Source organism: Hyperoodon ampullatus (genome assembly GCF_949752795.1).
Source record: "Hyperoodon ampullatus genome assembly, chromosome: 14".
Taxonomy (NCBI): Eukaryota; Metazoa; Chordata; class Mammalia; order Artiodactyla; family Ziphiidae; genus Hyperoodon; species Hyperoodon ampullatus.
The window spans coordinates 18,995,088-19,021,143 of record NC_136927.1 but is presented as its reverse complement, the minus strand read 5'-3'; the positions used below and the strand labels follow the sequence as shown (position 1 = coordinate 19,021,143).

Here is a 26,056-nt window from a genome sequence, read left to right as displayed (position 1 = left end):
TCATTTCCCTCGTTGTAGTGCCACCTTTGCGTAAATCAATTGCCCATATTGTATTTGTGGGTTGATTTTTGGGATTCTTCACTACTTTTTTTTTTTTAATTTATTTATTTAATTTATTTATTTTTGGCTGAGTTGGGTTTTTGTTGCTGCGCGCAGGCTTTCTCTAGTTGTGGAGAGCAGGGGCTACTCTTCGTTGCAGTGCGCTGGCTTCTCGTTGTGGTGGCTTGTTGTGGAGCATGGGTTCTAGGCGTGCGGGCTTCAGCAGTTGTGGTGCGTGGTCTCAGTAGTTGTGGCTCGGAGGCTGTAGAGCGCAGACTCAGTAATTGTGGCACACAGGCTTAGTTGCTCCAGGGCGTGTGGGATCTTCCTGGACCAGGGCTCAAACCTGTGTCCCCTGCATTCGCAGGTGGATTCTTAACCACTGTGCCATCAGGGAAGTCTCCTCATTGATTTTCCGTTGTTGTTCTTTTCTAAAATGAGTGTTTAAACTATAAGTATTCCTCTATGCTTGGATTTAGTTGCACCTTACAAGTTTTGTTTTATAATGTACTCATTATCAATATTTTTGAAATTTCATTTTATTTATTCTTTGGCTCGTAAGTTATTAAAAAGAATATTTACTCCCAAACATATGGGGATATCCTATTTATCTTTTAAAAAAATTTTTTATTATGGTAAGAACACCTAACATGAGAATTACTTTCTTAAATTTTCAAGTGTATACTGGATTTTTGTTAACTACAGTCACAGTGTTTTCAGCAGATATAGAACTTATTCATCTTGCATTACTGAAACTTTACACTTTTCAATAGCATCTCCTTATTTCCCCCTGCCCCCAACCCCTGGCAACTACCATTTTACTCTCTGCTTCTATGAGTTTGACTTTTAGATACCACATATAAGTGAAATCATGTAGTATTTGCCCCCCTGTGACTGACTTATTTCACCTAGAATAATATGTTCAAGGTTTATCCATATCGTCACATGTTACAGGAGTTCCTTCTCTTTAAGGCTGATTAATATTCCGTTGTTTGTACATACCACGTTTTCTCTGTCTATTTGGGTAGTCTCGTTATCTTTTTATCACTAGCTTTTAGCTTAATTGCACTAAAGTCAGAGAACCTACTCTGTGTGATTTTGACCCTTTAAATTTTGTTCAGCATATGGTCAATTTTGGTAAATGTTCCTGGAGTCCATGAAGAAAGTGTATATCCTCTAGTTGTTAGATGCAGGGTTCTATATGAATCAGTCACGTTTGATAATAATGTCAAATATTTTATCCTTTTGACTTCATCAATTGTTTCATCAATTCATGAGAGGTCTGTTAAAGTCTCCTGCTTTGATTGTGGATGCACCAATTTCTATTCATAGTCTATAATTTTTAATTATGTATTTTGAGTCTATGTTATTAGGTGCATAATTTTTAAGTCATTATGTCTTCCCTGGACTTAAAATAAATCAGTTATGAAGTGTCCTTCTTTATCTCTAGTGAAATTTTTTTGCCTTAAAGCCTACTTTTTCTGATTTTAATATGGCCACACTTGCTTTCTTTGATTCATATTTGCATGTTATATCTCTATCCACTCTTTTATTTTCATCCTTCCTATTTCCTTACATGTTAGATGTGTCTCTTATAAACAGCATAAGTTTGGTTGTTGTTATTTTTATCTAGTGTGACAACTGTTGTCTTTTAATTATAGTATTTCATTCATTACATTTAATGTTCTTATGGGTTTATATCTACCATCTTACTTTATAGATGTCCCCTATGTTTCTGTGTTTTATTCCTGGTATTTTGTATTTGTGCCTTTTTTCCCATTAGTCTCACCAGTGTCAATTTAATTGGTATTTTTCAAAGAACCAGCTTCAGTATTTACTTGATTCTCACTGTTATATTTTGTGACTGCATCAGTAGTCCATTACCACAATAATGCTGCTAACAAACAACTGCAAAACCACAGTGGCATCCCACAATAAGTGTATTTTGCTCATGCAGCTGCGGTCAGCTAGGCAGCTCTGCTGATCTTTGCTGGGTCTTCTCAAGTGTCTTGGGGTCAGTTGCCTCTTGGCAGATCTAGGCTGGCCTTGGCTCCGCCCCGTGTGCCTCTCGTCCCATAGCAGGCTGGATGGGGCATGTTCTCATGGTGACAGCAGAGCTGCAAGAGACCAAGTGGAAATACACAAGGCCTCTTGAGGTCTAGGCTTTGAACTAACACATGTCACTTATCCAAAGCAGGTCCCAGGCTGAGCCCAGAATTGGAGTGGAGGCCACTACATGACAAAGGGCCTAAACAAAGCAAGGCTGAAAAATCAGCATCATGATTACAACCCATGTTCACAAAAAAAGAATAACGCTGGTGATTTCTGTCATGGCCTTCTTTCTCCTGTCCTCAGGAGACACAAACTCCAGTTTAGCCTGTTGGAGGATAAAACCTACAGTCTCATGTCAAGACAGTGATCTGGGAATTACCAGTGCACTGAGCTCAAGTTCACCATACTCTATGGCTTGGAGTCTGCACTGCAGTCCGGGAGGGAGGGGCTTCCTTGAACAATATGGAAAAGCTCATTGTCCTGCTTTCATGCGGCCTGCGAGTGTTTTCCTTTGTATCATTGTAGACTTCATCATCAGCCTCTTGCTGTTCATTCAGCTAATACATCCCATATACTAGCCTTTGGGAGCCTGATCTAGCACCTGGTGAGCCTTGCATGGTCTAATGGCAGGATAAACATGCAAGACAAATGAATTTATAATCAGAGATTTGTTTTGAAGGATAGAAAATTGTGGTGGGACCACAGCAGAGTTATACCTAAGTCATCATGGGAACATTGACATAGACTTCATAGAAAAGAAAGCTTTTGAGTCAAAACTTCAAAAACAAGTTGGAGCTTTCATAAAGATTTTCCTGGCAGAGGGAAAACAATGTGCATGTGCAAAATAAGGAGGTGTTAGAGACCAGGGCGTATGAGGGGAAAGCACCAGCTCAGTGTTGCTGAAGCGGGAAGTGAGGGGGGTGGCAGGAAGTAGGAAGCAGGACAGGAGATGGAGGAGAGGCAGCTGAGGTCTTAGGAGCCCTCACAAAAGAGTCTAGATTCTATTCAATCACAACATAACTGATGAGCAACCATCAGGAACCTTTAACTAGAAAGGGATACACCGTCAACTTCTAGTTTCTGGGAAGACTTTCCAAGGGCCACTGGACTGTGCTGGAAAGAGATGAGGTGCTGAACCAGAAGCGTCATTGTGGATGAACCTGGGAGATATTTTGGAGACTTAATGGAACTTGATGTTTTACTGCCTATGGGGAAGGAAGACTGTGGAAGAGGGAAACCTCAAGGGTGACTTCAGAAACTAGGTGGATGGTGGAGCCGTTTTGCAAGATGGGAATAAGAAGCGTGAGTGAATCATTTGGTGGAGGTGCTGTGACTTCGGATTCAGACAAGTTGCGTTTACCTTCCTAGGAAGCACTTGGGTGGATACACAGCACCCAGGTCCTCCCGAGGTTAGACTGAAACATGACTTCCTGAAAGATGTTCACATCCCAATCCCTGGAACATGCAAATGTTACCTTAGTTTTGGTAAAAGGTCTTTGTAAGTGTGATGAAGGATCTTGAGATGAAATTACCCAAGATAGAAGGAGTCTGGCCCTGCCAACACCTTGATTTCTGCCCAGGGATACTGTACTGATTTTGGACTTCTGGCTTCCAGAACTGTGGGAGTATACATTTCTGTTGTTTTAAGCCACCAAGTGAGTGGTAGTTTGTTACAGTGGCCACAGGAAACTAGCACAGTTACGAAGAAGACCAAAGGGTCAGAGGCAAACCAAGGAAGGAAACAGGTCAAGAAATAAGGACATCTCCACTCTTCAGCAGAAATGCTTGATAGCACTGTCTGCTCACTGTTTCCATCCTCTTACTGTCTCGAGGCTACTTCTTATCCTTCAGATCTCAGCTTAAATGTCCAGAGGGACGTCTCTGACCACTCAACCTTGAAGCAGCTCCCGTGCTCTTATTTTCTGCATCTAGCAGAGCTTAATGTTTCCTCCTTCTCTTCCTGACTTGCTTTGGGAGTGCAAGTTAGTCTTGTTCGTTGCTGAATCTTCAGCGTCTAGTGTGTTAATGTCTACCAGATGGTAGGTGTAAAATATAAATTTTTAAACGAAAGAATGAATAAATAAGTGAACACGCACTGTGCTTTGTTCATACCTCTGCTTTAGCAACTTTCACACTGCAAGATCATTAGAGGTGTGTGTGGGGAGGTTGGGGGTGCACTCACACCCTAATTACTTGTGAGCCTCTTAGAGTAAAGACTACATCTGATTCATTATGTACTCCGCAGTACCTCTAGAGTGCCCTCAACTCCCCGTTCTCCACTGAACTTCAGTCGAATGAATGATTTAACTCGAACCTCTAACATTTCCTCTTCTTAGAGCTGAGTGGCTTAAATTCATTTGTCAGTCTTTTCTGAAATCATAATATTAAAATACTAAACAAAATGACCGTTTTGTAATATTCTGAAGATAGAAATTTACTTTTATAATTAGACATTTTAGGGGGAATCTTAATTGTGTTAATAATACACGAAACTGTCCTCCTTTAAAAAGTTAGGGTAATGCAGTTAAAGTTGAATTACCTCTGGTCAGTGGCCAAGCCTGGTTCTCCCTCTCATCCCCAGAAGTGGCCATTGTTGTTAGCCTGCATCCATCCAGACCTCTTTTTATGCACGTATTCACAGAAAAAAACACTACCATCTTGTGGCAGTGTTTTTGTTTTTTTGAGGGTTTTTTGTTTTTTTAATTAATTTATTTATTTATTTATTTTGGCTGCGTTGTGTCTTCGTTGCTGTGCACGTGCGTTCTCTATTTGCAGCAAGCAGGGGCTACTCTTCCATGTGATGCGTGGGCTTCTCATTGCAGTGGCTTCTCTTGTTGCGGAGCACGGGCTCTAGGCGTGTGGGCTTTCAGTAGTTGCAGCACGTGGGCTCAGTAGTTGTGGCTCATGGGCTCTAGAGCACAGGCTCAGTAGTTGTGGTGCACGGGCTTAGTTGCTCCACGGCATGTGGGATCTTCCCGGACCAGGGATCAAACCCGTGTCCCCTGCATTGGCAGGTGGATTCTCAACCACTGTGCCACCAGGGAAGCCCGTGGCAGTATTTTTTACATAAATGGCACCTTTTGGGTATGGGACGTTCTGAAATTTGCTTCTTCACTCAGCTCTTTGAGATCTAATAACGTTGATAAGCTTAGGTCTGCGACCCTCCTTTTTTTTCTTTTTTTTTTAAAGTTTATAAAGCTTTATGAAACATTTCAAACAGCTGTGCAAAGAACACACCAGAAATAAAAGCTCCAGAATAGCAGTCCAAATGTTCCACAAGTGTGGCCTCGCAGTCCCATTCCCTAGATGGGCTGCCTCCAGTTCTGTCCTCTGCCTGGCCCACCTCCCTCCCCCTTCAGGCAAGAGAAAGATGGATGGTTTAGACTGGAAGGACAACCATGCTGATCCCCAGCGGGCAGGGGCCAGGAGACAGTCTCATTTGCCAACGCTTTTACTGAAGCGCAGAAAAAGAAAAAGGCAAGTGACAGTCACAGAGTCTTCCCGTGTATTCTTCGTAACGTATACAGTCTATACGCGCAGGACCGGAGAAGCTCCTGGCACGAGGACGATGACCACCGCTCCCCTCTGTCTCGTCTGAACCACCTCGGAGTCCAGTGTGCTGGTCACTCTGCAATCCCCATACTAAATACCAACTGTAGCGGCCCCTACAAGCTAGCTATTGCTACACCTCAAAATCACAACACATTCGATAAAGCTTCTTTAAAAAGGATTTACACATGTACTTGTACACGTACGTATACACACACGCGCACGCACGGCACACCACACCACACCAAAAAATATCCAAACACCTATCAGGGGATCGTGGCTGTTTTGAAACACACAAGTATACTCTCCCATTCACTCGGCTGGGGACTGCTAGATCTACGTAAACACACCACACATCAATCCTGCAGAGCGTGCCTGGGAGACAAAATGAGGCCCCCTCCTTGCGACAGTTGAGAAAGGCAGGAGGAAGGGCAAAGGAAGCGAAGCTGGGCTGCTGAGCAGGATCCCAGACCCCCAGGTGAAAGAGCAACAGGTATCTGTTACTTCTTCCTTCAAAATGAAGTGGGGAAACTACTGAAGATTTGTGGACAGCAGTCAAGACACAATTCTGTCTAGCCTGCCGGCCAGCGAAGAAAAACAAAAAAGCGAGGCTCTCGGGCATCGGCAATCTCTTTATATTCGAGATAAGTGCAAAACCGAGCCCTGTCTTGGACGGGTGCCCCCCAAAAAAGGAAAGGGCTAAAGAGAACTAACAGGAAGCCAAGAGAGGGACGGAGGAGTCAGTAACGCTCTGAGAAGGGAGGAACCCCTGACAAGGAAGGGTCACAGAGGTGACAATGAGACTGGCATTTTATCTGCCCGGATCATGCTGGGGCAGTTGACCAGGATGGGTGCAGGCTCCTCGTGGGAGTGAGGCGAGGGGGGTGGCCATCCTGCCAGTCAGGGGACAAGATGGGGACAGAACACACACAACCACAAGACCACCCACGACTACAGGACTCTACGATAAAAGCACCGGTCAGTGCTATTATTCACATTATAAGGATAAAACGTCACAGGCCAAAAAGGCGCCATCAGGAATGTGGCACCCGCAGGGCCGCGGGATTTGAAACTCCAATGCTTTATGACCTATGTCAATGCCTCCCCTCCCATCTTCTGCTTCCTTGGAAAGCTAACTGGGCTGGCTGTTAGGTGCCCACAACGCCGGGGTCCTGTGCTGATTCTGGAAGCGGGGAATCGGAGCAGTGGTACGGGAAACAGTTTCCCCAGCAGCTTTAGCAGATGAGGAACAGGGCTGCCAGGAAAACCAAGGCACAAATTGTGCAAGGCTTCCGTTCCAGGAGGAAGCTGAGCAGGTAGAAGCCCATGAACATGGAGTGGCTGAACCGCAGGGCGGGGTTGAGGGGCTTGGGGATGAGGAGGACGGGCAGCAGCCACTGGAGGCAATACATGATCTCTGCTGGACAGGGCCTTCGCCAAGGCCACCGGGCACTGCGCAGGAACCGACCTAATGGGAGCCAGTGGGCGTGGGCAGCTGCCCTCTGCTTTCTTCAACCCTCGCTCTCCAGGAGCTGAGCCGCTGTGGTCTCTGGCTGTCCGCCTGGGATCACCAAGGCAGCAGGGATCCTGCGAGTCCTGCCATGGGGCCGCCGCCACCGCTGACGCCTTCGCAGCCGCAGCCTGCCTCCACCTCAACTCGCCTCCGACGCCGCAGGAAGCTGCAACCCTCCTTTTATCTTCTGGGTAGGATTCCACTGTATGGAATGGGCCACATTTGTCCTTAGATGGAAATTTAAATTGTTTCCACTATTTTGTTATTGCAAACTGTGCTGCAATAAATATCCTTGCACACGTATCCCTGGGCCCCTTGCAAGAGCTTCCACAGGCTATATTCCCAGAATCGTTCTTGTTGGGCCTGGAAATACATTGCCACCAACCATGGCCATAGCAGTGGCCTTCCTCCAGAGCCTTTCCTAGTTTTCCAGTATTTAGTGTTGTCAGCATTTTTAACTTTGGCCAGTATGATAGCTGTGAAAGGAGATATTGTTTTAACTTAATTTCTCTATTACTGAGGTTGGACACTTTTTATGTGTTTATTGGTCATTTGCATTTCCTGTCCATTCATTTCCTTTGCCTATTGTGTTTTTTTTCCTTTCCCTAGAATTCAATTGTTGGTCTATCATGTGTGTTGCAAATATTTTCTCCATGTATCTACTTATTTAAAAAATAGGGGGTTCTTTTGACAGACAGAACTTTTAAATTCTGATGGGGTCTAGCATGTCAATATTTTTTTTATGACTTCTGCCTTCTACATTTTTAAGGAAGGGTTTCTCCACCCCCTAGATAATAGAGATGTTCTCCTATATTTTCTTCTCGTAATTTAAAAGTATTTTAAAAAATTTAAGCTGTTAATATATCTGCAAATGATCTTTGTGTATTGTGTGAAATAGGGGCCCAAATTAATTGTTTTCCTTATGGTTAGCACTATTTATTGTACAGTTTATTCTTCCCACATCAATGCTACCTTTTACATATATGAATATTTCATAATTATCTGGCTCTTTTCTGGATTGCATTCTGTTCTGTTCCTACTCTCAATAACCCTCTGTTTTAATAACTATGGCTTTATAATATGTCTTTTTTTTTAAGAAAAGTATCTCCATTTGTATTTTGGGATTATGTGATTAAATAGTTATTTTTTAAATTAATTTTTATTGCAGTATTGTTGCTTTACAATGTTGTGTTAGCCACCACTACACAACAAAATGCATCAGCCATACACATACAGATATCCCCTCCCTTTTGGACTTCCCTCACATTTAGGTTACCACAGTGCATTAGGTAGAGTTCCCTGTGCTATACAGTATGTTCCCATCAGCTGTCTATTTTATACATAGTATCAATAATATAATGTGTCTTAATATTCATCAGAAAATATGGCCTGCTCTTTGTTGTTATTTCTTAAAATTTTGTTGACTAGCTGTTCTTCCATATTTGCTCTTTTAGAATCACTTTATTTCATTTCACAAAAAAATCTTGTTAGGATTTTTGATCACTATTTTAAAAAACTGTCAAAACCCACCAGATTGCATACTGCCACTTTTTCCTAAAGCCCTCACCGTGTATTATTTAGCTTTCCCTCTGTATTATTCCTGTTAAAGAGCAAGGCAGACACAGGTCTTGGGTCTATACAATTTGGGAGCTCTCTTTAAGAAAAATAATACAAAATTAGGAATGCAATAGTGGGTGCTGTGCCTTGGGAGGAAGCTGGACCTCCAGCTTTATTTGCTTCATGGTAACCCCGCCTCAGGGTAGCAGTCTGACTGAGAGAGAAAGTGCTAGTAAACGATGCCTTCGCTCCCACTAGAATAAAGCCCTAGTTCGTGACTACCAAGCTACTTAGGTGGTGTAAGCAATAAAATAACAGTTAAGGGGCTTCCCTGGTGGCGCAGTGGTTGAGAGTCCGCCTGCCGATGCAGGGGACGCGGGTTCGTGCCCCGGTCCGGGAAGATCCCACATGCCACGGAGCAGCTGGGCCCGTGAGCCATGGCCGCTGAGCCTGCGCGTCCGGAGCCTGTGCTCCGCAATGGGAGAGGCCACAACAGTGAGAGGCCAAAAAAAAAAAAAAACAGTTAACTTTGCAACCTCAGTCGTGTTTCTAGCTGTGTGCTATATAATACCGCTGCCTTGACTTTTCGCTAGGACAGCACCTCACATCTGAGGATCTCAGGGCACATTAAGAATGTTGATTAATTAATTAAACCCCACAAAACCCCAGAGACACAGGAAGGAGGGACGTGGCATCACCTTGCCCAGTTCTGAAATGCAGCCACCTCTGGGGACGAGCAGGGCAGCTGCTTCTTAATAAATGGCAACGCCCACGACACTTTAGCCCAGACAATTAGTCGTTGTCATTGGTAATTGTCTTGTGAACATTAGCCTGTCAGACGGTGAGGGCTCCAGGATGAACTGTTCACTGCAAATCTAATTCAGTCTCTGAAATTTCTGGCTTTTTAGTAATTTTGTCCTAATCATAAAGTATATTAAATACATAAACAACAAGGACCTACTGTATAGCCCTGGAAGTTATACTCAGTATTTTGTAATAACCTATAATGGAAAAGAATCTGAAAAAGAATATATATATACACACACACATATACATATACATATATACATAAAACTGAATCACTTTGCTGTACACCTGAAACTAACACAACATTACAAATCAACTATACTTCAATAAAATAAATAAATAAATGCACAGGGAAAGTCTAGTTTTCTTTTAAACTCGACAGTGTTTTTGGTAGTTCTTCAAATTTAAAACTTAAGATAAGAAAAGATTATTTTTAAAAAATAAAGTGCAACTTAATAGGGAGTTACTGATAACATTTGTTTGTTTGTTTTTGATTCAAAAACTTTGCTGCTGAGCAAAATCAATCAGTGATGGTAGAAGTCAGGACAGCACCTACCTTTAAGAGGTGTGTTGGCTGGACAGCAGGTGAGGGAAACTTCTGGGCCCTGGAAAAGCTTTAATATTCATTTAAGGGGTTGTTAACGTGCGGTACATACAGGTAGAGATTCATGCACTGTGCTGTATACATGTTGTATCTTTTTTTGTTGTTTGTTTGTTTTGTTTTGCTGTACACGGGCCTCTCACTGTTGTGGCCTCTCCCGTTGCGGAGCACAGGCTCCGGACGCGCAGGCTCAGCAGCCATGGCTCACGGCAGCCGCTCCGCAGCATGTGGGATCTTCCCGGACCGGGGCACGAACCCGCGTCCCCTGCATCGGCAGGCGGACTCTCAACCACTGCGCCACCAGGGAAGCCCTACATGTTGTATCTTAATAACAAGCTGAATTAACCTGAAAAGCACTCTAGTCTTGCTGTTGTGAGAACACTGGAAACACTGTACGAACAATCTGGAAAGTTTTGCAGGGAGCAGAACGTATCCAGGTGCTAGAGACTCGCTAGGTTTCATTCTCCCCAAAGCGTCTTTCTTCAGAAGAGCGATTCTGAGTGCTTTGTCCCCTCTCATGTCATTTGCTCTCCACCCAGAAGAGCTACTTGCTCTGCTGGGGTGCCATTCTCTCATTGTACCTTCAACGTTATATGCCTCTTCGTCTCTGCCCTTTACACCTCCCTGGGCGTCTGATTCTTCTCTTAGAATTTCATTCTACTTCATTTGCCTGCATCTTTGCCAGAAGCAGGTATAGGGCATGAGTAAGTGGGAATTTGGGGTTGAGAGGCGTCTGCAGGGGCCATTGCACTGGCTGTTGCTGCAGGAACGAATGCAGTGGGAGAGGAGGATGCGGAGAGGATAGGCTGCCTCTGACGCCACCGCGTCTGCTGTGATGCTTAGAAACAAGAGGACAGGGCAGCAGGCCACGCTGGCAGCCCAGTATCTGGGGCCTCCAGCAGGTCCTGGGTCCCTCCTGTGTATGTGCGGACAATTCTGAGGAGGGTCAGCCCCTGGGCAAGAGCACCCTAGGGCTGCTCTGAGCTGAGGCCGAAAGGCTGCAAGCAGATGTCAGGGCTAAGAGTCCCCCAGTGGAGAGACATAGAGTGAACAAGAAAGGAGGGGCCGGGGGTGGCGAGAGAGCGGGAGAGGGTGGGAGGGAGAGAGTGAGACAGTGGAAGAGGAGGAGGGGTGGTGGTGGGGAGAAAGACAGACAGGAACAAGGAAAAGACAAGACAGCAGAAGGAGAAGGAAGAAAAGGAGGGGCAAAAGAACTTTTCAGACAAAATGGGAAAAAATTTTGTCTACTCTAGTTTTTGGTGAACGGTAAATATATGAACACTACCCCGATGATTGACTTTCCAGAACATATTAAAACAATAATGTAAATTTAGCTCCAGGTCTTACTTAGAAAGTAGAAAAGTGAACATCATGGCCTCTGTCAGATGCCCCGTTCACAGTATTTCCCAGCGCGGGGAAAGCAGCCCTTGTGCTAATCTCTGTGTTCTGAGAGCACTGACATAGCCGATTGTGGTCTTTTCCATATTCTGCCTTAAAATCATTTCAAAGCCTGCCATCCAGGAGGTTGATAATCAGTTGTTTACAAACTTCAAAGGGGCTCCCACGAAAGGATCACGGAGCTTGGTCTCTGGCAGGTTCGAGGGCCTCCTGGGGGGGCAGCCCAGCCCAGCCCCATCCTGGCCTCAGTTTATGTCCACAGCTCCCTCCCCAGGTATCACTGCACACCCATCCTGTGCGGATGGAGGCACGGAGAGGTCAGAATCCGAGTGGGCTGCGAAGACCCTGTTCTCCCCACCTCGCGGCACTGCCCTCAGCAATATAATCCTTCAGATATGCCGCAGCTTAGAAACACATGACCACGCTGCCTCCAATTTCCTGTGCTCTGCAGATATTTACCATCTCTTTTCTGTCCTCTTGTCCCTTTTTCTCTGAAAGGTGCCGAGCTCAGGAGCAGCAGCCAGGAATGCCAGCACATAGTCAAGGAGCCACAGGAAGCTGTCTCCCCAGAGGCCGGGGAGAGCATCCAGGTAATGGAGATCATGCCCCCAGCCTGGTGCTGCTTGTGCCGTTGGGGTCAGGGGTGTTCCTGGTGCTGGAGTCACTCCCGAGAAGGGAAAGATCTCACTGGCGTTAAGATCTGGGGGACAAGGGCGGGGAGGAAACAGGCTGCGTGTTTGTAACAAATCAGCCTCACAGCACCCTCAAGAATCCAGCTCAGGATGGAACCCCATCCCTTCTCCCCCTGCCTTCTCACTCATCCCCTGGCTTCAGGAGGCTGATGTGGATAAAGCAGCTCGCTTAAAGGCAGTTAGAAAGCTCACCTTGTCCACAGACTCAAATGAGGCAGCATTTTCCTTCCTGCCCCACTGGGCCCTGCAGGCTCTAGAAGCACCTGTCACAGCTCCCTGGATTGCTCCTGGCCCACTGGCCTGGCCTGGCTTTAGCAGGTGCCCCTTCTCATACCCTCCTGCTCTGTGAGTGCTGCCACCCTGACCTAAAGGGGGGCATACCCCCACTAAAGGAGGTCACAGTCAGCCATGTAATAGAGGACATAGGATTTGGGGGATAGGCCCGGGCATCCAGCCATTGTTCCATCTCTGCCACCCTCTGACCACTGATGGTTCACAGAAATACAAACGCCCATATTGACTGGGCTCTGGGTCCTCACCTGCTCCTGCAGGACCTCAGGACATGTCCCTTGTGTCCTCTGGAACTGGCCTCACCAAGGGGGCTGGGAGAATGAACGGGCTTACCTCTAGGCTACCGTTGGCGGCCTGGCCCTGCATCAGCACCGCGTGTGGCCAAGAGTCCCAGAACATGTTTCACTGCATGGGCCCTTCTGCTTCTGGTCCTCCTGACTGTTCCGTCCACCTGAGGCCAAGACGGGGGCTGGTGCAGTGCCATTGCTTCTTGGACTCCGGACTCCAGGCCCCATCTCTCTTTTTTTCTCCTTTCCAATCTTGGACAAAATAACATTCCCTCTGCCCATCAGCTCATGCAAAGAAGATCTTGGGAAGAAGAGGAGTCAGAGAGGACCTTTATCTTAGCATTAGGCTACCTGGCTCGTCCTGCTGCATCTTCACATTGTCTCTATGGAAAATGCCTTCTTATACCCTAAACCACAAAAGGACCCAACCTGTAGCTGGGTGGCTGTTGTATTTCAAGGGCTGATTTATTCTCTGCACAGAGGTTGGATGCTCACAATGGCCAGGCTCTCTGCTAGATGCTGAGGGTGCTCACGAGACCAAAACACAGCCATAGCCTTCAGGAGGTGGTGCACGGTGGGAAGAGGAAAGCCTCCTAATTCAGTATGTGGAAATGAGGGTGGAAAACATCCCAGAAGAGGGCACGAGGGACACCTGAAGCTTTTAAAGAAGGTTGTTTGGCATGGACTAGATTGCGGGAAATGAAGCTGATGAATGGAATTAATAGAAAGAACTTAGCGCGAGGGATTTCTGCTTCTGGCAAAGATGGCTAGATTTACTTTCCTGCCTGAAAAAAACAAAAAAATGGCCAAAGCTTATGAAATAAGTTTTTAAGACACTGCTCATCAGGTAACAAAGGAGAGTGATGCCTGGGAGGTGGGAAACAAGACAGGTAAGCCCTCCGAACATTGTGGCCTCCTGCTTTGAGAGAGTCCCTGGCCACGGCACAGGGCAGGAGGAACCATGGAAGCCAAGTGGTATGTCCATGGAGACTAAAGCCACTAAGGTTTGCAGGACAGAGTACCAGAGAGGAGAGAGCTGTACAGAGAGATGGTTGACACCAGCAAGGGTCACTCTTGGGTATTCAGCTGAGTATTGATCAGCACATGCTGAGTACTGATGTGCACATGTACATCAGCCTGATCTTCAAAACTACTGAAGATCAGGCTGAGGAAAGAACTTCCTAAAAGGATTAGCATTAACAGTGCACGGTGCTCATACAAGGCTGGGAATAGTGCATGTTCCATCAGCCAGACCAGGGAACCATGTGACTCACGAGGCATTGGGAGAATGCACAGAAGGGTATTGCATCAGTAGCGAGGAATAATTAGCTCTGGAGAGAGCACTGCTCCAGTCCTATGTAACAAATCTTTAGAGCAAGATCCAAAAGGACCAAACTGCTTCCAAGTAATTTGAGTCCCAGAACAAAGTTCAAGAATATTTGTAGGAATACAAAATTATCCAGCACCCAAGTAGATTGAATCACAATGTTTGGAATTTTTTTTCTTAAAGACATAATGCTTTTGCACACTTAATGTCCTACAGTATAGTATAACATAACTTTTATATGTACTGGGAAACCAAAAATTCACATGACTTGCTTTATTGCAATATTCACTTTATTGTGGTGAATGAACCTGGAATATGAACCTGCGATACCTCCAACGTATGCCTGTAAAAACACCCCAAATAAACCTTCTAGAGATTAAAACTACAATTCATGAGATGAAAAATACACTGGAAGGATTAACCACAGATTAGACATTGCAGAAAAAGGGATTAGTGAAACAGAAATGAGAATTTTTAAAAAAATCAATGTATCAGTGAGCTGTGGGATAACTTTAAGTACCTAATATGCGTGTAATTGGAATTCATAAAGAAGAGGAGAAAGAGGTTGGAACAGAAAAAAATATTTGAAGAAATAATGACTTAAAAATTCCAAATTTTATGAAAACAGTAAACGCACAGACACAAAGCTCAACCAATAACAAGCACAAGAAACATGAAGAAAACTATACCACAGCCCATCATAATCAAATAGTGGAAAACCAGTTATAAAAAGAAAATCTTAAAAGTACCCAGAGGGAGAAGAAAAAAGGACAAGTTGGGAACAGAGGCCCAAAGATAAGGATGGCAGCAGATTTCTTGTTGGAAACAATGTGAGCAAAAAAGACAGTGGAGTCACATCTTTAAAGAACTGGAAGAGAATAAACTGTCAACCGAGAATTTTACACCCATTGAATATCTTTCAAAAATAAAGGTGAAATAAAGACTCTGCCTACACAGAAAAGGGGAAAGAATTCATTACCAGTAGACCCAACTACAAGAAATGTGAAAGGAAGTCCTTCAGGCAGAAGGAAAATGATGCCAGATGGAAATCTGGATCTACACAGAGGGCGATGAACACTGGAATTGGTAACTAAATGAGTAAATGTGTAAGATTTTGTTTTTATTATTTATATCTCTTTAAAAGATAGTTGACGGCCTAAATAAAATAAAAACAACATAGTGTGGAGCTTTCAACATGTGTAAAAACATCTGACAAGAACAGCACAAAGGCCAAGAGGGCACAATGTAAGGACCCTATTTTAGGGTCCTTATACTACACCTGAAGTGATATTATATCACCTGAAGATAGACTTAAAGATGTATACTATAAACTAAAAGAACACGAAAGTTGCCAATCAAATTCAGAAAGTTATATCTAATAAGCCTACAAAGAGGTAAAGTGGAATTGTAAAAATAGACAAGTACTCCAAAAGAAGGCAAAAAGAGAGGAAAAGGGAAATAAAGAACAGATAGGACAAATAGAAAACAAACAGCAAGATAACAGACTTAAACCTAACCACATCAATAATTACATTAAATGAAAAAAGGTCTAAATATCCCAATTAAAGAATGTATAAATCAGATATAGATTGGATTAAAAAGCAAAACAGTTACATGTGAATTACAAAAAAAAAAATGCACTTGAGTAGATACAATAGGTTCAAATGAAAAACATGCAAATAGATACATCATGGTAACACTAATCAAAAGAAAGCTGGAGTAGCTTTATTCATTTCAGACAAAGTGGATTTCAGAAAAGGGAATATTACCAGGGATAACAAAGGTCAAGAGGACATAACAATCCTAAATATTTATGCACCTAAAAGTAGAACTTCAAAACACATGAAGCAAAAATTGATAGAAATGCAAAGACAAATAAATAAATAAATAAATAAATAAACAGCTATATTTGGAGATTTCAATATCCCTCCCTTAATCATTGATAGAACAAGTAGACAGTAAATCAGTAAGAATGTAGAAGATTTTAAGAATACTATTGACCAGTTTGACCTAACTCTACCCAACAACGGCAGAATACACCTTCCTACATCCACATGGAATATTTACCAAGTTAGATCATATTTCAAGCTAGAAAAGAAGTCTCAATACATTTAAAAGGATTCAGGTCATCTAAAGTATGTTCTTCCCCAACAAAAGACATCACAGGGAAATAAAACTTCAAATCAACAGCTCTCATAAACATCGATGGAAAAATTCAAATAAAACTTTTAATAAATTGAATCAATATATTAAAAGGACAATGTCATGATCAAGTAGGGTTTATTCTGAGAATACAAGGTTGGTTTAACATAAGAAAATCAATGTAATTCACCATATTAACATTCTAAAAAGGAATACTTATATGTTTATCTCATAAATGCAGGAAAGGTATCTGAAAATTCACATTCATTCCTCATAAAAACTCTCAGAAAATTAGGAGTAGAAGGGAACTTCTTCAATTTGATATAGGTTATTGTTGAAAAACCCACAGCTAACATCATCCTTGGTAAAAGACTGAGTGCTTTCCCACCAAGATCAGAAACAAGACAAGAATGGCTGTTCTTACCACTTCTATTCAGAATTATTCTGGCGGTTCAAGCCAGTGAAAAAAGACAAGAAAAGAATTAAAAGAATATACACAAAATTAACATGCAAAGTTCAATTTTATCTCTGTATAATGGCAATGAACAATCAGAAATTTAAATAACTACCATTTACAACAGTACAAATACACAGAATACTTAAATCTGACAAAAGATGTTGTCAGATTTCAGTATTTTGTGTATGCTAAAAACTACAAAACATTTCTGAGAGAAATGAAATAAGACCTAAATAAATGGAGAGATATCCCCTGTACATAATTTCGAGGACTCAGTATTGTCAGGTTGTTGATTGATCAATGAAATACCAGTCAAAATTTCAGGAGGAATTTTTAGAGAAATTGAAAAAGTGATTTCAAAATTCATGAGGAAGTGGGAAGGGCCTAGCACAGACAAAGAAACTATGGAAAGAGAACAAGGTTGTAGGACTAATGCTACTGACTTCAAGATTTATTATAAGGTTCTTGTAACTGAGACAGTGTGATAATGATGTCAAGGTCAACAAATAGATGAACGGAACAGAATAGAAGATCCAGAAATAGATCTTTCTATTTATCTTTCTATTTCTAGATCTAGAAAGATCTAGATCTTTCTAGATATTCAGCATATAATCTACAGTGACAAAGAGCAGATCACTGTTTGCCTGTGGTTGGCAGAGTGGCCCGGGGTGGTAGGAAGAGCCACACAGAAACACAGAAGCTTTGGGGAGTGATGTATATATTCATTATTTTTATCGTGGTGATATTTTTATAGGTACCTATAGGTCAAAACTTTTCAAAAGCTACACTTTAAATATATGCTGTTTACTGTATGTCAATTATACCTCAATAAAGCAGTTTTTTAAAAAGCCCTAGTGCATCTTTTAAGTTACACAGAAGAATAAGAATAAAGGAGGAATAACTAACATCTACAGAGAGTCAGAAGATGCTAAGCATCTCTCCACCCACCTGTCCTTATTTTATCCTCAGGACAACCTTATGAGGTAGGTGCTGCTCTTAGCCGCTTTGTACAGATGAGGAAACTGGGGCTCTCTCACTTTCCCAATGCCACGTGCCCTGTAAGAAGGGAGGCCAGGATCTGACCCAGGCAGCTCATACAGAGCTCGAGCTCTGAACCACTGTGGGTGTTGATTAATTCTCATGTCTTGCCTTTGTCTTTTGCAGGGAAAAAGCACAGAAGAAGACGCAATGGAGGAAGCTTTATCACCAGTCCAAAGTGGAAACACTAGTGAAGCGGAGGTAGGGCTTGCGAGGGCCCTTCAGGGGTCCAGTGCGCCTCACTCCTCTCCACCTGCGTCTTTGTGCACTTTCCTCGCCAGGCCTCCCACCTTCTTTCCCAGTTCAGAGCCGCCTCCTTACTTAGGACTTGCTCCACAAAGCCTCTCTCGGTGAACTCTCACTCCACTGTCATTAGACCTTTATTCTATATTCCTTGCACAGCTCGGTCCTAGAAGTTACACGTTCTACATCAATAATTTGCAACCATTTCAGTAAATAGAATCTTTCTCTTCTTCCCATTGTCTAGAGAGAAAACATTTCGGAGGGGCAAACGTCTGTAAGAGTTTTCTCCTGCTCTACGTAGAGTACGTTCATGTACACACTTATGGGTCTGATGTGTCATTCACACGCATCTCTGGTTCCAGGAACTGCTTCCTCCTGTTACAGATTCAGGCCAAGGGGTGGTAGCATCTTCCACCGGCTGCCAGGAGCGGGACGTGCTTCTGGAAGGAGTGGGCCCCAGGCGGGCACAGGTCCGCTTTCCGAGCCTCACGTTAGCATGTGCTGCAGGTCCTCTACCAGCTCCTCTACCAGCTCCTCTAGCACTGCTCACCCCCCAGCACCCTGAGGATGGGGGCTTCAGTGCCTGCTCTTTCCCTGGGGCTGTTCCTGCAGGCAGGTCGCCACCTCCGGGGGCAGTTGGAGAATCAGCCCCCAGCTCCTCTGCCTTTTGGGTAGGACGGCTCCCAGGGGTGCTCTCCACATCTCCCCGAGGTCTTGGCGGGATTGACAAGTAACCCACTTGTTCACTGCACCGCGTTGGGGTCCTCCTCTTCCCTCCTCACTCGCCCACTCGCCTCGCAGAATTTCCTGGCGTCGCTCCCTGCGTGAACTTAGCTCCTTTTGCTTCTGGGGAACCCACATTAGGGTGCCCACTCCCCGTGCCCCAGGGAGGAGGGAGCAGGGTACGCAGCAGAGGGGAGCAGTCTCTCTCCAGTATTTCTAAGAGGGTAGCCATTCCTTTAGGGACCCAAACGAGGATGTGGAGCGGGTCAGGGTGGTCCATACTGCATTAGATGTACTGGCATCCCAGAGGGTATCCGGGTCAACAAGGAGGATTGATCTCCCATGTTTATCTCCTCTCCCTTCTGGAAAAAAACCACTGAAATAACCGTAAGGGGAGAATAAGGGCACAAATCCACACAGACAAGAAGACTGGGAGAGGAGATATTGGAACACGAGCACTTTAAAGGTGTTTAGAAAGAAGGAAATCGATGGCGGGGTTTGCACTGGCTCTTCACAGCTGGGGAAGGTGGAGGCCGGGCACCGTGATGAGGACAGATTCTCCACGTGTGCCCACAAAGAGCCCGGGCCCTGGGGCTTCTGCGGAAGGCGGGGCGAGGGCTCTGTGTGACAGTCTGCCGGGCGGTGTTGGGGGCAATAGATTCCCTGCAGAGGACACTTAGCTTGTCAACTACCCCCCAAGTGAAAGGACCAGGTGATAGTTCTCTGAAAGGTCGAGCAGAAGCAGCTCCTAATCCAGTGCACGGTGCGAGGCTGTGTGATGGGGAAAGACAGAGAATAGGTGGATCAGTGGGATTCTCCATTTCACGTGGAGGAACCCCTGCCCTGTCCTCCCGCCCTGTTCTCCAAATACAGAAGCCAGCATAATAGTATTCAGAAATATAGAGGTAAAGGCCAAAAGAAAGGAAAAAGTTGAAAATGCTAGTCAATGGGGGAGTAGGAGGCTCCTGATTTTCTTTATAACTTTTTAATGCTAATATTATTTTACTTTTTACTATACGCATGCGTTACTTCAATTTCAAAGAACTCCGAGAGGATCTCGGAGTGAATCATGTTCCTCCCACTGAGCTGTAACACCTCCTTCGATGAATGAGACCTGACAGGACTCAGCACTAACTCTCCAAGTGGCTATGGGCAACTGGCTCCCGGGGCTCCCGCTCACTAGCAAACCACCTGAACAGTCCCAAGATCCAAAAATTCTTGTAGCACAAAATCACAAGGAAAACTGGGGATAGAGGTGTGTTGCTTATGGAATTAATACGCATGTAATAGTCCCATGCTCTAACCTCTATCCAGCGATGCAGTTAAAATATGGATCCTGTATCAAAGACCAACTGAGACCGTTCGTTTTCTGACCTTTGCGTGAGAACCTGTTTCCATCCTCAACAATTTTGAAATCTCATTAAGAACACCTCCTTAAAACCGGGCCTGGCTCGGGATGGTTTGTTTCAGGTGAGGCAGTCACATCTGTCCTGGGAACAGTGTCCTGTGGAGACAAGACAGCGACTAGCCCATTAAATGGTAGAAAATAAATAGGATTCCCAGTTCAGTTCCTCCTCTCTCCTTGCTGTAGGGCACAGAAAAACTCAGTCAAGAGTACAGTGTGGATTACACGGATTACTGCATCAGCAATACGAGCTCAGCATCCATCTCTCTGCCCGAAAAGACCAGCAACTTCCGCCCCATCTACAAGGGCGCCTCCACTGCCTTCTGCATCCAGCTGTTTTGTATTGACGAGAAGCACGAAGCAAGGCAAGTGCTGGTCCCCAGTGTGTCTGCCGCGCGAAGACCTTCTCCTGGCCTTGGTGGCCCAACATTTGAATCTTACAGAGCCAGGGGTTTCCAAGCCTGGCTGCCCATCCTCATTTCTGGGGAGTTTTTAAAAACCACAGATTCCTGAGCCCCACTTCCAGACTCCAGCCCATAAAATTTGGGTCAGACCCACAGAACTGGGCTGCCCAGGGTCTGGAAAATCATCCCTTCCTTAGCCACATGCTGTTCCCCATTCTCTAGAGTTTGCATTTTGGGGGGACTTTGGGTTTAGGTTGCTGCTTGTCTGGAGTCTTTTAGTTGCAAGTAATAGAAAATCCAGCCGAAACTGGCTTTGGAAAAATGGAATAATTGCCTCACGTAAGAAAGGATAATCCAGTGGTGGGACCGATTTTCAGTGTGGCTTGATCTAGGACTTACTAGGTACCCCAATCACAGGCCAGGCTTCTCGCTCTACCCTCTACCCTATTCCTGAGCTGACGGCGGGGGGCCAGGCCAGGCCATGATGATGGCTTTGTCCCTTGCTTTGTGCTCCCCACTGAATCGGGCCTGGAGTCTCAATCTGAGAGGGGTGTTAGCAGGACACCAAACAACAATCCAGGGCAGCTGCCAGAGGTAGGAGGCCTGGCCCCGGGCAGACGAGGCTTCCTGTCCCTCCAGAACAACCCCGTGTTCAGTGCTCGCTGCCCCCTGTAGTCTGGATTGGACTCCTGCCCTCGGTGCCTAGGTTCCACAGCCCCTTTGGGATGCCCACATAGTCCACCATTCCGTCCACAGAACAATGTTGAAGAGGAAAGATTGGCCCATTTTGATAGACTGGAAGGTTCCAGAGTATCTTTAAGATGACCAAGAGCACCACTAGACACTCCCGTTTTAGAGGATGTATTTAATCACATTCCCGGTCTCCTAGCTTTCCTTAGAACCATGCTTTTCTTGGACTTTTTTCCTCTCGAGTTTTCGAATTCTTTGGAATTGAAATTCAATTGAAAGGTTGAAAAGGGAAATCTTTTTATTCTAATTATATTGTAGACATCTAAAAAGCCTGTAAACCCTTCTAGATCTGTCGTGTATATTTATTTTCCCCTGTGCATTCGGATAAGATGGTGCTTTTTGAATTTTCAAAAAGAAATTTGATGACCCATTATGGTTCGCCTATAAACATACACCTGCAGCTGGTCAGAAAATCTTTTGCATATAAAAGAGAAAAAGATCAGAGTAGCTTATAATATGCCCATGTCTCCCACCCAGCACCTCCTAAAAGGAAGGGAGGGATCATGTCCACAGAATGACTATCTTGCTTTTTGAATGTGTAGAGATTTTTAATTGCTATAATAGTACTTTTGGTTCTAGAAAAACACTTCATTACTGACATTTGAAGCTTATGCCTTCTGCAGCTGATTGCTGTTCAGTTAGACACAAATTCTGGTTACTGGTTGGCTAATCACTGCCTAAGGGGGGAGAGCCATAGGTCTCTTTAAATGTGCACTGATGCTGCATTTGCTTGCAGGTCAGTGACAGTTTTTACTGTCTTGTTTACAGGTCACTGGACTTTATGAATTTTGTTTTCAGTCTTTTTCCTGTAAGTACATGTTGAATTTTGAGTAATATAATTGGTTTTATAAGCTAGAAAAATTATAAAAAAGTAGGATGCCATATTCATTGTCCAAATATTTAATCTGCTATGAATGTTAAGGTTGGAACCACTTCTCTGTTCTGAAAAAAAAGGTTGAATGACATGTCCTGAGCTCTTAAAAGTAGAAAAGATTGTCATTTTCAATAATTTTTCAGTCATGCTGTTGTAATAGTTTTCTTTCAATGCATAATTTATTTTACAGATTGCTTCATCAGTGTCTTATTAGAATCAAGTCATGAATAGAATGCTGGTAGTACATGAAAATGTCAGGAATTACTCTAAAGTGAGTTAGACTGTTGTATTACTTTATAGTTTGCTTTGGCTCAAAGAATGCTGACACCATTAGATTGCTTTTCTGAGGGTAGGAAAGTGGGAACTTGCAGTTGGTCTTCTGGTTGGTGTCGCCTGACACATGGGATTGACTTGACCCTCTACGGTTGGTTGGTGGATGGCCCCAGGCAGGCACCCAAGTGCAAACAAGGTTCTCCATCTCAGGGTGTCCAGGCCACCTCCTCCACTTTTGTTTCATGGTTGTCAAGGGATAGAGATTCTGAACAACCTCTCGTCACTTAATTGGAGGGAAGAAAGTGGGGCTGGAAGACAATTTAGGTTCCTTAATTGGATTTTTATGACTTTTTCCATGGCTGGTCTATCAGTTTAGTCAAGTCAACATCCGCGCTTCTTCAGTTAGCTAATTATGGGCAAATTATCTATTGTTTTATTTTTCCTTGATGTTCTTTATACTAAGGCTAAAAAACAAAATAGGTTTAATTCTGTTGCCTGAAAGCTATGTGATCATAGATTGTATTTCCTCATTTTGTTAAGATGATGAAGACTGGCAATGATGTTCTCCATCGTAATTTTTTTGAATTAATTTTAAGGCATTTCGCAGCTCATAAAACACTGTAGATGACCCTGAGGGAGGGTTTGCAAAGCCGGCTTCCCTCTGAGATGCCCCAAAGTAAATTCAGTAAGTTCAATTCATTCCTATTTTGAAGTCCATGCAGAGACAGATCTTCAGTATTATTACAAAAGCAATGCTGGCTTTAAGATAGTAAAAGACATGTTTACTTTTTAATTAATTATTTCAGGATATGGGGAGACAGAAACAAAATCCCTTCGTTACTTCATCCTTAATCCTTACCATCCATGTTGAAGCAACTCATTACGTTCATTCTCTTTTATGGCTGAGTAGTATTCCATTGTGTATATATACCACATCTCCTTTATCCATTCATCTGTCAATGGACATTTTGGTTGTTTCATGTCTTGGCTATTGTGAATAGTGCTGCGATGAACATTGAGGTGCATGTGTATTTTTGAATTAGAGTTTTGTCCGGGTATATGTCCAGGAGTGGGATTGCTGGATCATATGGTAGGAATTACTCATTTCTCCCAGAGGAAGCCCCCCTCAAGGCTTGGCACTTAGTCCTTATTTTCAGCTTGAGTATTTCAACAACGTGACTCACAAGTTCCCCAGAAGGAGCTGTTATTTTGCTAGAAAGAAGGAAGATCAGGACAAAGAGTGATTCACTCCTTTGGGTTGCACATGTGTCCCCAGGGTTTTGGATTCACCCAGGCAAGGCCTTCACAGGGTTCAGGAGGAGGTGTGATCCCAAAGGGACAAATTAGCTCTGGGAAGAGCAGGCTGCTTCTACAGGCACCTGGCAGAGGTTCATGGTGGACGTGAGGAGCACAGACAGTCCACGGCAGCACTGTCCCACAGACAACAAACTCTAAATATTCCAGCAGCCACATTATAAAAAAAAAGTAAAAAGACACAGGTGAAATCAATTTTAATAATATATTTTACTTAATGCAATATGTCCAAAATTTAATGATTTTAATATGTAATCAGTAGGCAAAAGTATTAATGAGATCTTGTGCATCCATTTTTCTCAGTTTTTAAAATCCAATGTGTATTTTACATTTGGGGCACATGTCAATACAAGCACTAAATTGTCATCAAAAATCCTCACTCTGCTTCTAGATTTTGTAAAATTTACAGTTGAATGAGTAGATTCACATACCCAAATTGTTCTAAACATACATAAAACTTTTCCAATAACTGAACTGAGTATCAGTTTTTATTTTATTATTTTTTCTTTTCCATTATGGTTTATTAGAGGATATTGAATGTAGTTCCCTGTGCTATACAGTAGGACCTTGTTGTTTATCCATTCCATATGTAGTAGTTTGCATCTACTAACCCCAAACTCCCTGTCCAACCTTCCCCCACACCCCCTTCCCTGTGGCAACCATAAGCCTGTTCTCCATGTCTGTGAGTCTGTTTCTGTTTCATACATAGGTTCATTTGTGTCACGTTTTAGATTCCACGTATAAGTGATATCACTTGGTATTTGTCTTTCTCTTTCTGACTTACTTCACTTAGTATGATAATATCTAGGTCCATCCATGTAGCTGCAAATGGCATTATTTCATTCTTTTTTATGGCTGAGTAGTATTCCACTGTGTATATATACCATGTCTCCTTTATCCATTCATCTGTCAATGGACATTTCGATTGTTTCTATGTCTTGGCTATTATGAAGAGTGCCGCAGTGAACATTGAGGTGCATGTGTGTTTTTGAATTAGAGTTTTGTCCGGGTATATGTCCAGGAGTGGGATTGCTGGGTCATAGGATAGCTCTATGTTTAGTTTTTTGAGGAACCTCCATACTGTTATCCATAGTGGCTGTACCAATTTACATTCCCACCAACAACGTAGGAGGGTTCCCAAGTATCAGTTTTGAAATGTAAATTTAATCAAAATGAAATAAAATTAAAAATTCGGTTCCCCAGTCTCACTGGCCATATTCCAAATGCTCGGTGGCCAGACTCAGCTCCTGGCCAGCATATTGGACAGTGCAGATACAGGTCAGGACACGCAGATCCCACTGCCCAGGTTAACCCGCCCTTAGATCTCATCACCCAAGTGGGACCGTGCCCTGATAAAATACACAGACATCCATTGATGTGTAATCACAGGACTTTAGAGCAGAAAAGGCCTGGAGCACCATGCTCTCATCTCACAGAGGTGGGGACCACGGCTGGTGGCTGGTACAGCATAACTTGATAAACCCAGGGCCTTTGCCATGATACTGCGCAGCCTCATCACTCCTGGATACAAGTGAATTTGCAAACGCAAACGTCCTTAGTTCAAAACTCTACTTCTGGAAAAGAGCTATGCTGAATGGGTCCTATAATTCACAATATTCCTTTATTTGGGTTTCAGTCAAACACAGATATTTTCTCCATATTCTTTTTTTTTTTTTTTTTTTTTTTTTGTGGTACACGGGCCTCTCACTGCTGTGGCCTCTCCCATTGCGGAGCACAGGCTCCGGACGCGCAAGCTCAGCGGCCATGGCTCACGGGTCCAGCCGCTCCGCAGCACGTGGGATCTTCCCGGACCGGGGCACGAACCCATGTCCCCTGCATCAGCAGGCGGACCCTCAACCACTGCGCCACCAGGGAAGCCCTTCTCCATATTCTTGCAATTGCTTATCCCCTGAATTTTCTGATTACTTTCCAAATGATAGGAATCTTTAACTTGACTACCATCTCCTTTACACATTTTACTCCTATTTAGTGTTTTATGGCAGGAATTTGTTTAGTGATAAATGATTTTTGTCTGGTCTCCAATCACACCAGGACAAGAACTTCTGCATCATTTCTCTGCCACATCTCACCCCTGAGTTTGTCCTCGTACAGAACTTCGTGAAGATTGTCCCCTTCAACAACTGCACCCTGGACCAGGACCTCTACGTCTTTCATCGGGCAGGATTGCTCAAGTAAGCAGATGCGCGTTTGGCCAAAAGATAGTCCATGAAGTTCAAAAAAGAGAATGGAACAGGAGCTCCGTGACATTTTAATTTAATGATTTATTTTAAAAATTGTCTTATTGGCGGAGGACTTGATC

At 43.8% G+C, this 26,056-nt stretch overlaps 1 protein-coding gene and 1 pseudogene across 2 annotated transcripts in view; one reads left to right on the top strand and one right to left on the bottom strand.

Moving 5' to 3' along the window:
- Window positions 1–26,056, top strand: part of CFAP61 (cilia and flagella associated protein 61) — a gene marked incomplete at both ends in the record, with an annotated part of 251,873 nt that overhangs the window by 50,615 nt on the left and 175,202 nt on the right. The window contains 5 exons of the mRNA XM_079719874.1: window positions 12,015–12,106; window positions 17,877–17,951; window positions 20,308–20,486; window positions 22,044–22,083; window positions 25,789–25,928. Of these exons, the coding sequence (XP_079576000.1) occupies window positions 12,015–12,106; window positions 17,877–17,951; window positions 20,308–20,486; window positions 22,044–22,083; window positions 25,789–25,928 (526 nt within the window). The remainder of the gene's footprint in view (window positions 1–12,014; window positions 12,107–17,876; window positions 17,952–20,307; window positions 20,487–22,043; window positions 22,084–25,788; window positions 25,929–26,056) is intronic.
- Window positions 6,789–7,052, bottom strand: LOC307063647 (apoptosis inducing factor BLCAP-like; annotated as a pseudogene). The gene has a single exon. The product of its transcript is annotated as an apoptosis inducing factor BLCAP-like (transcript).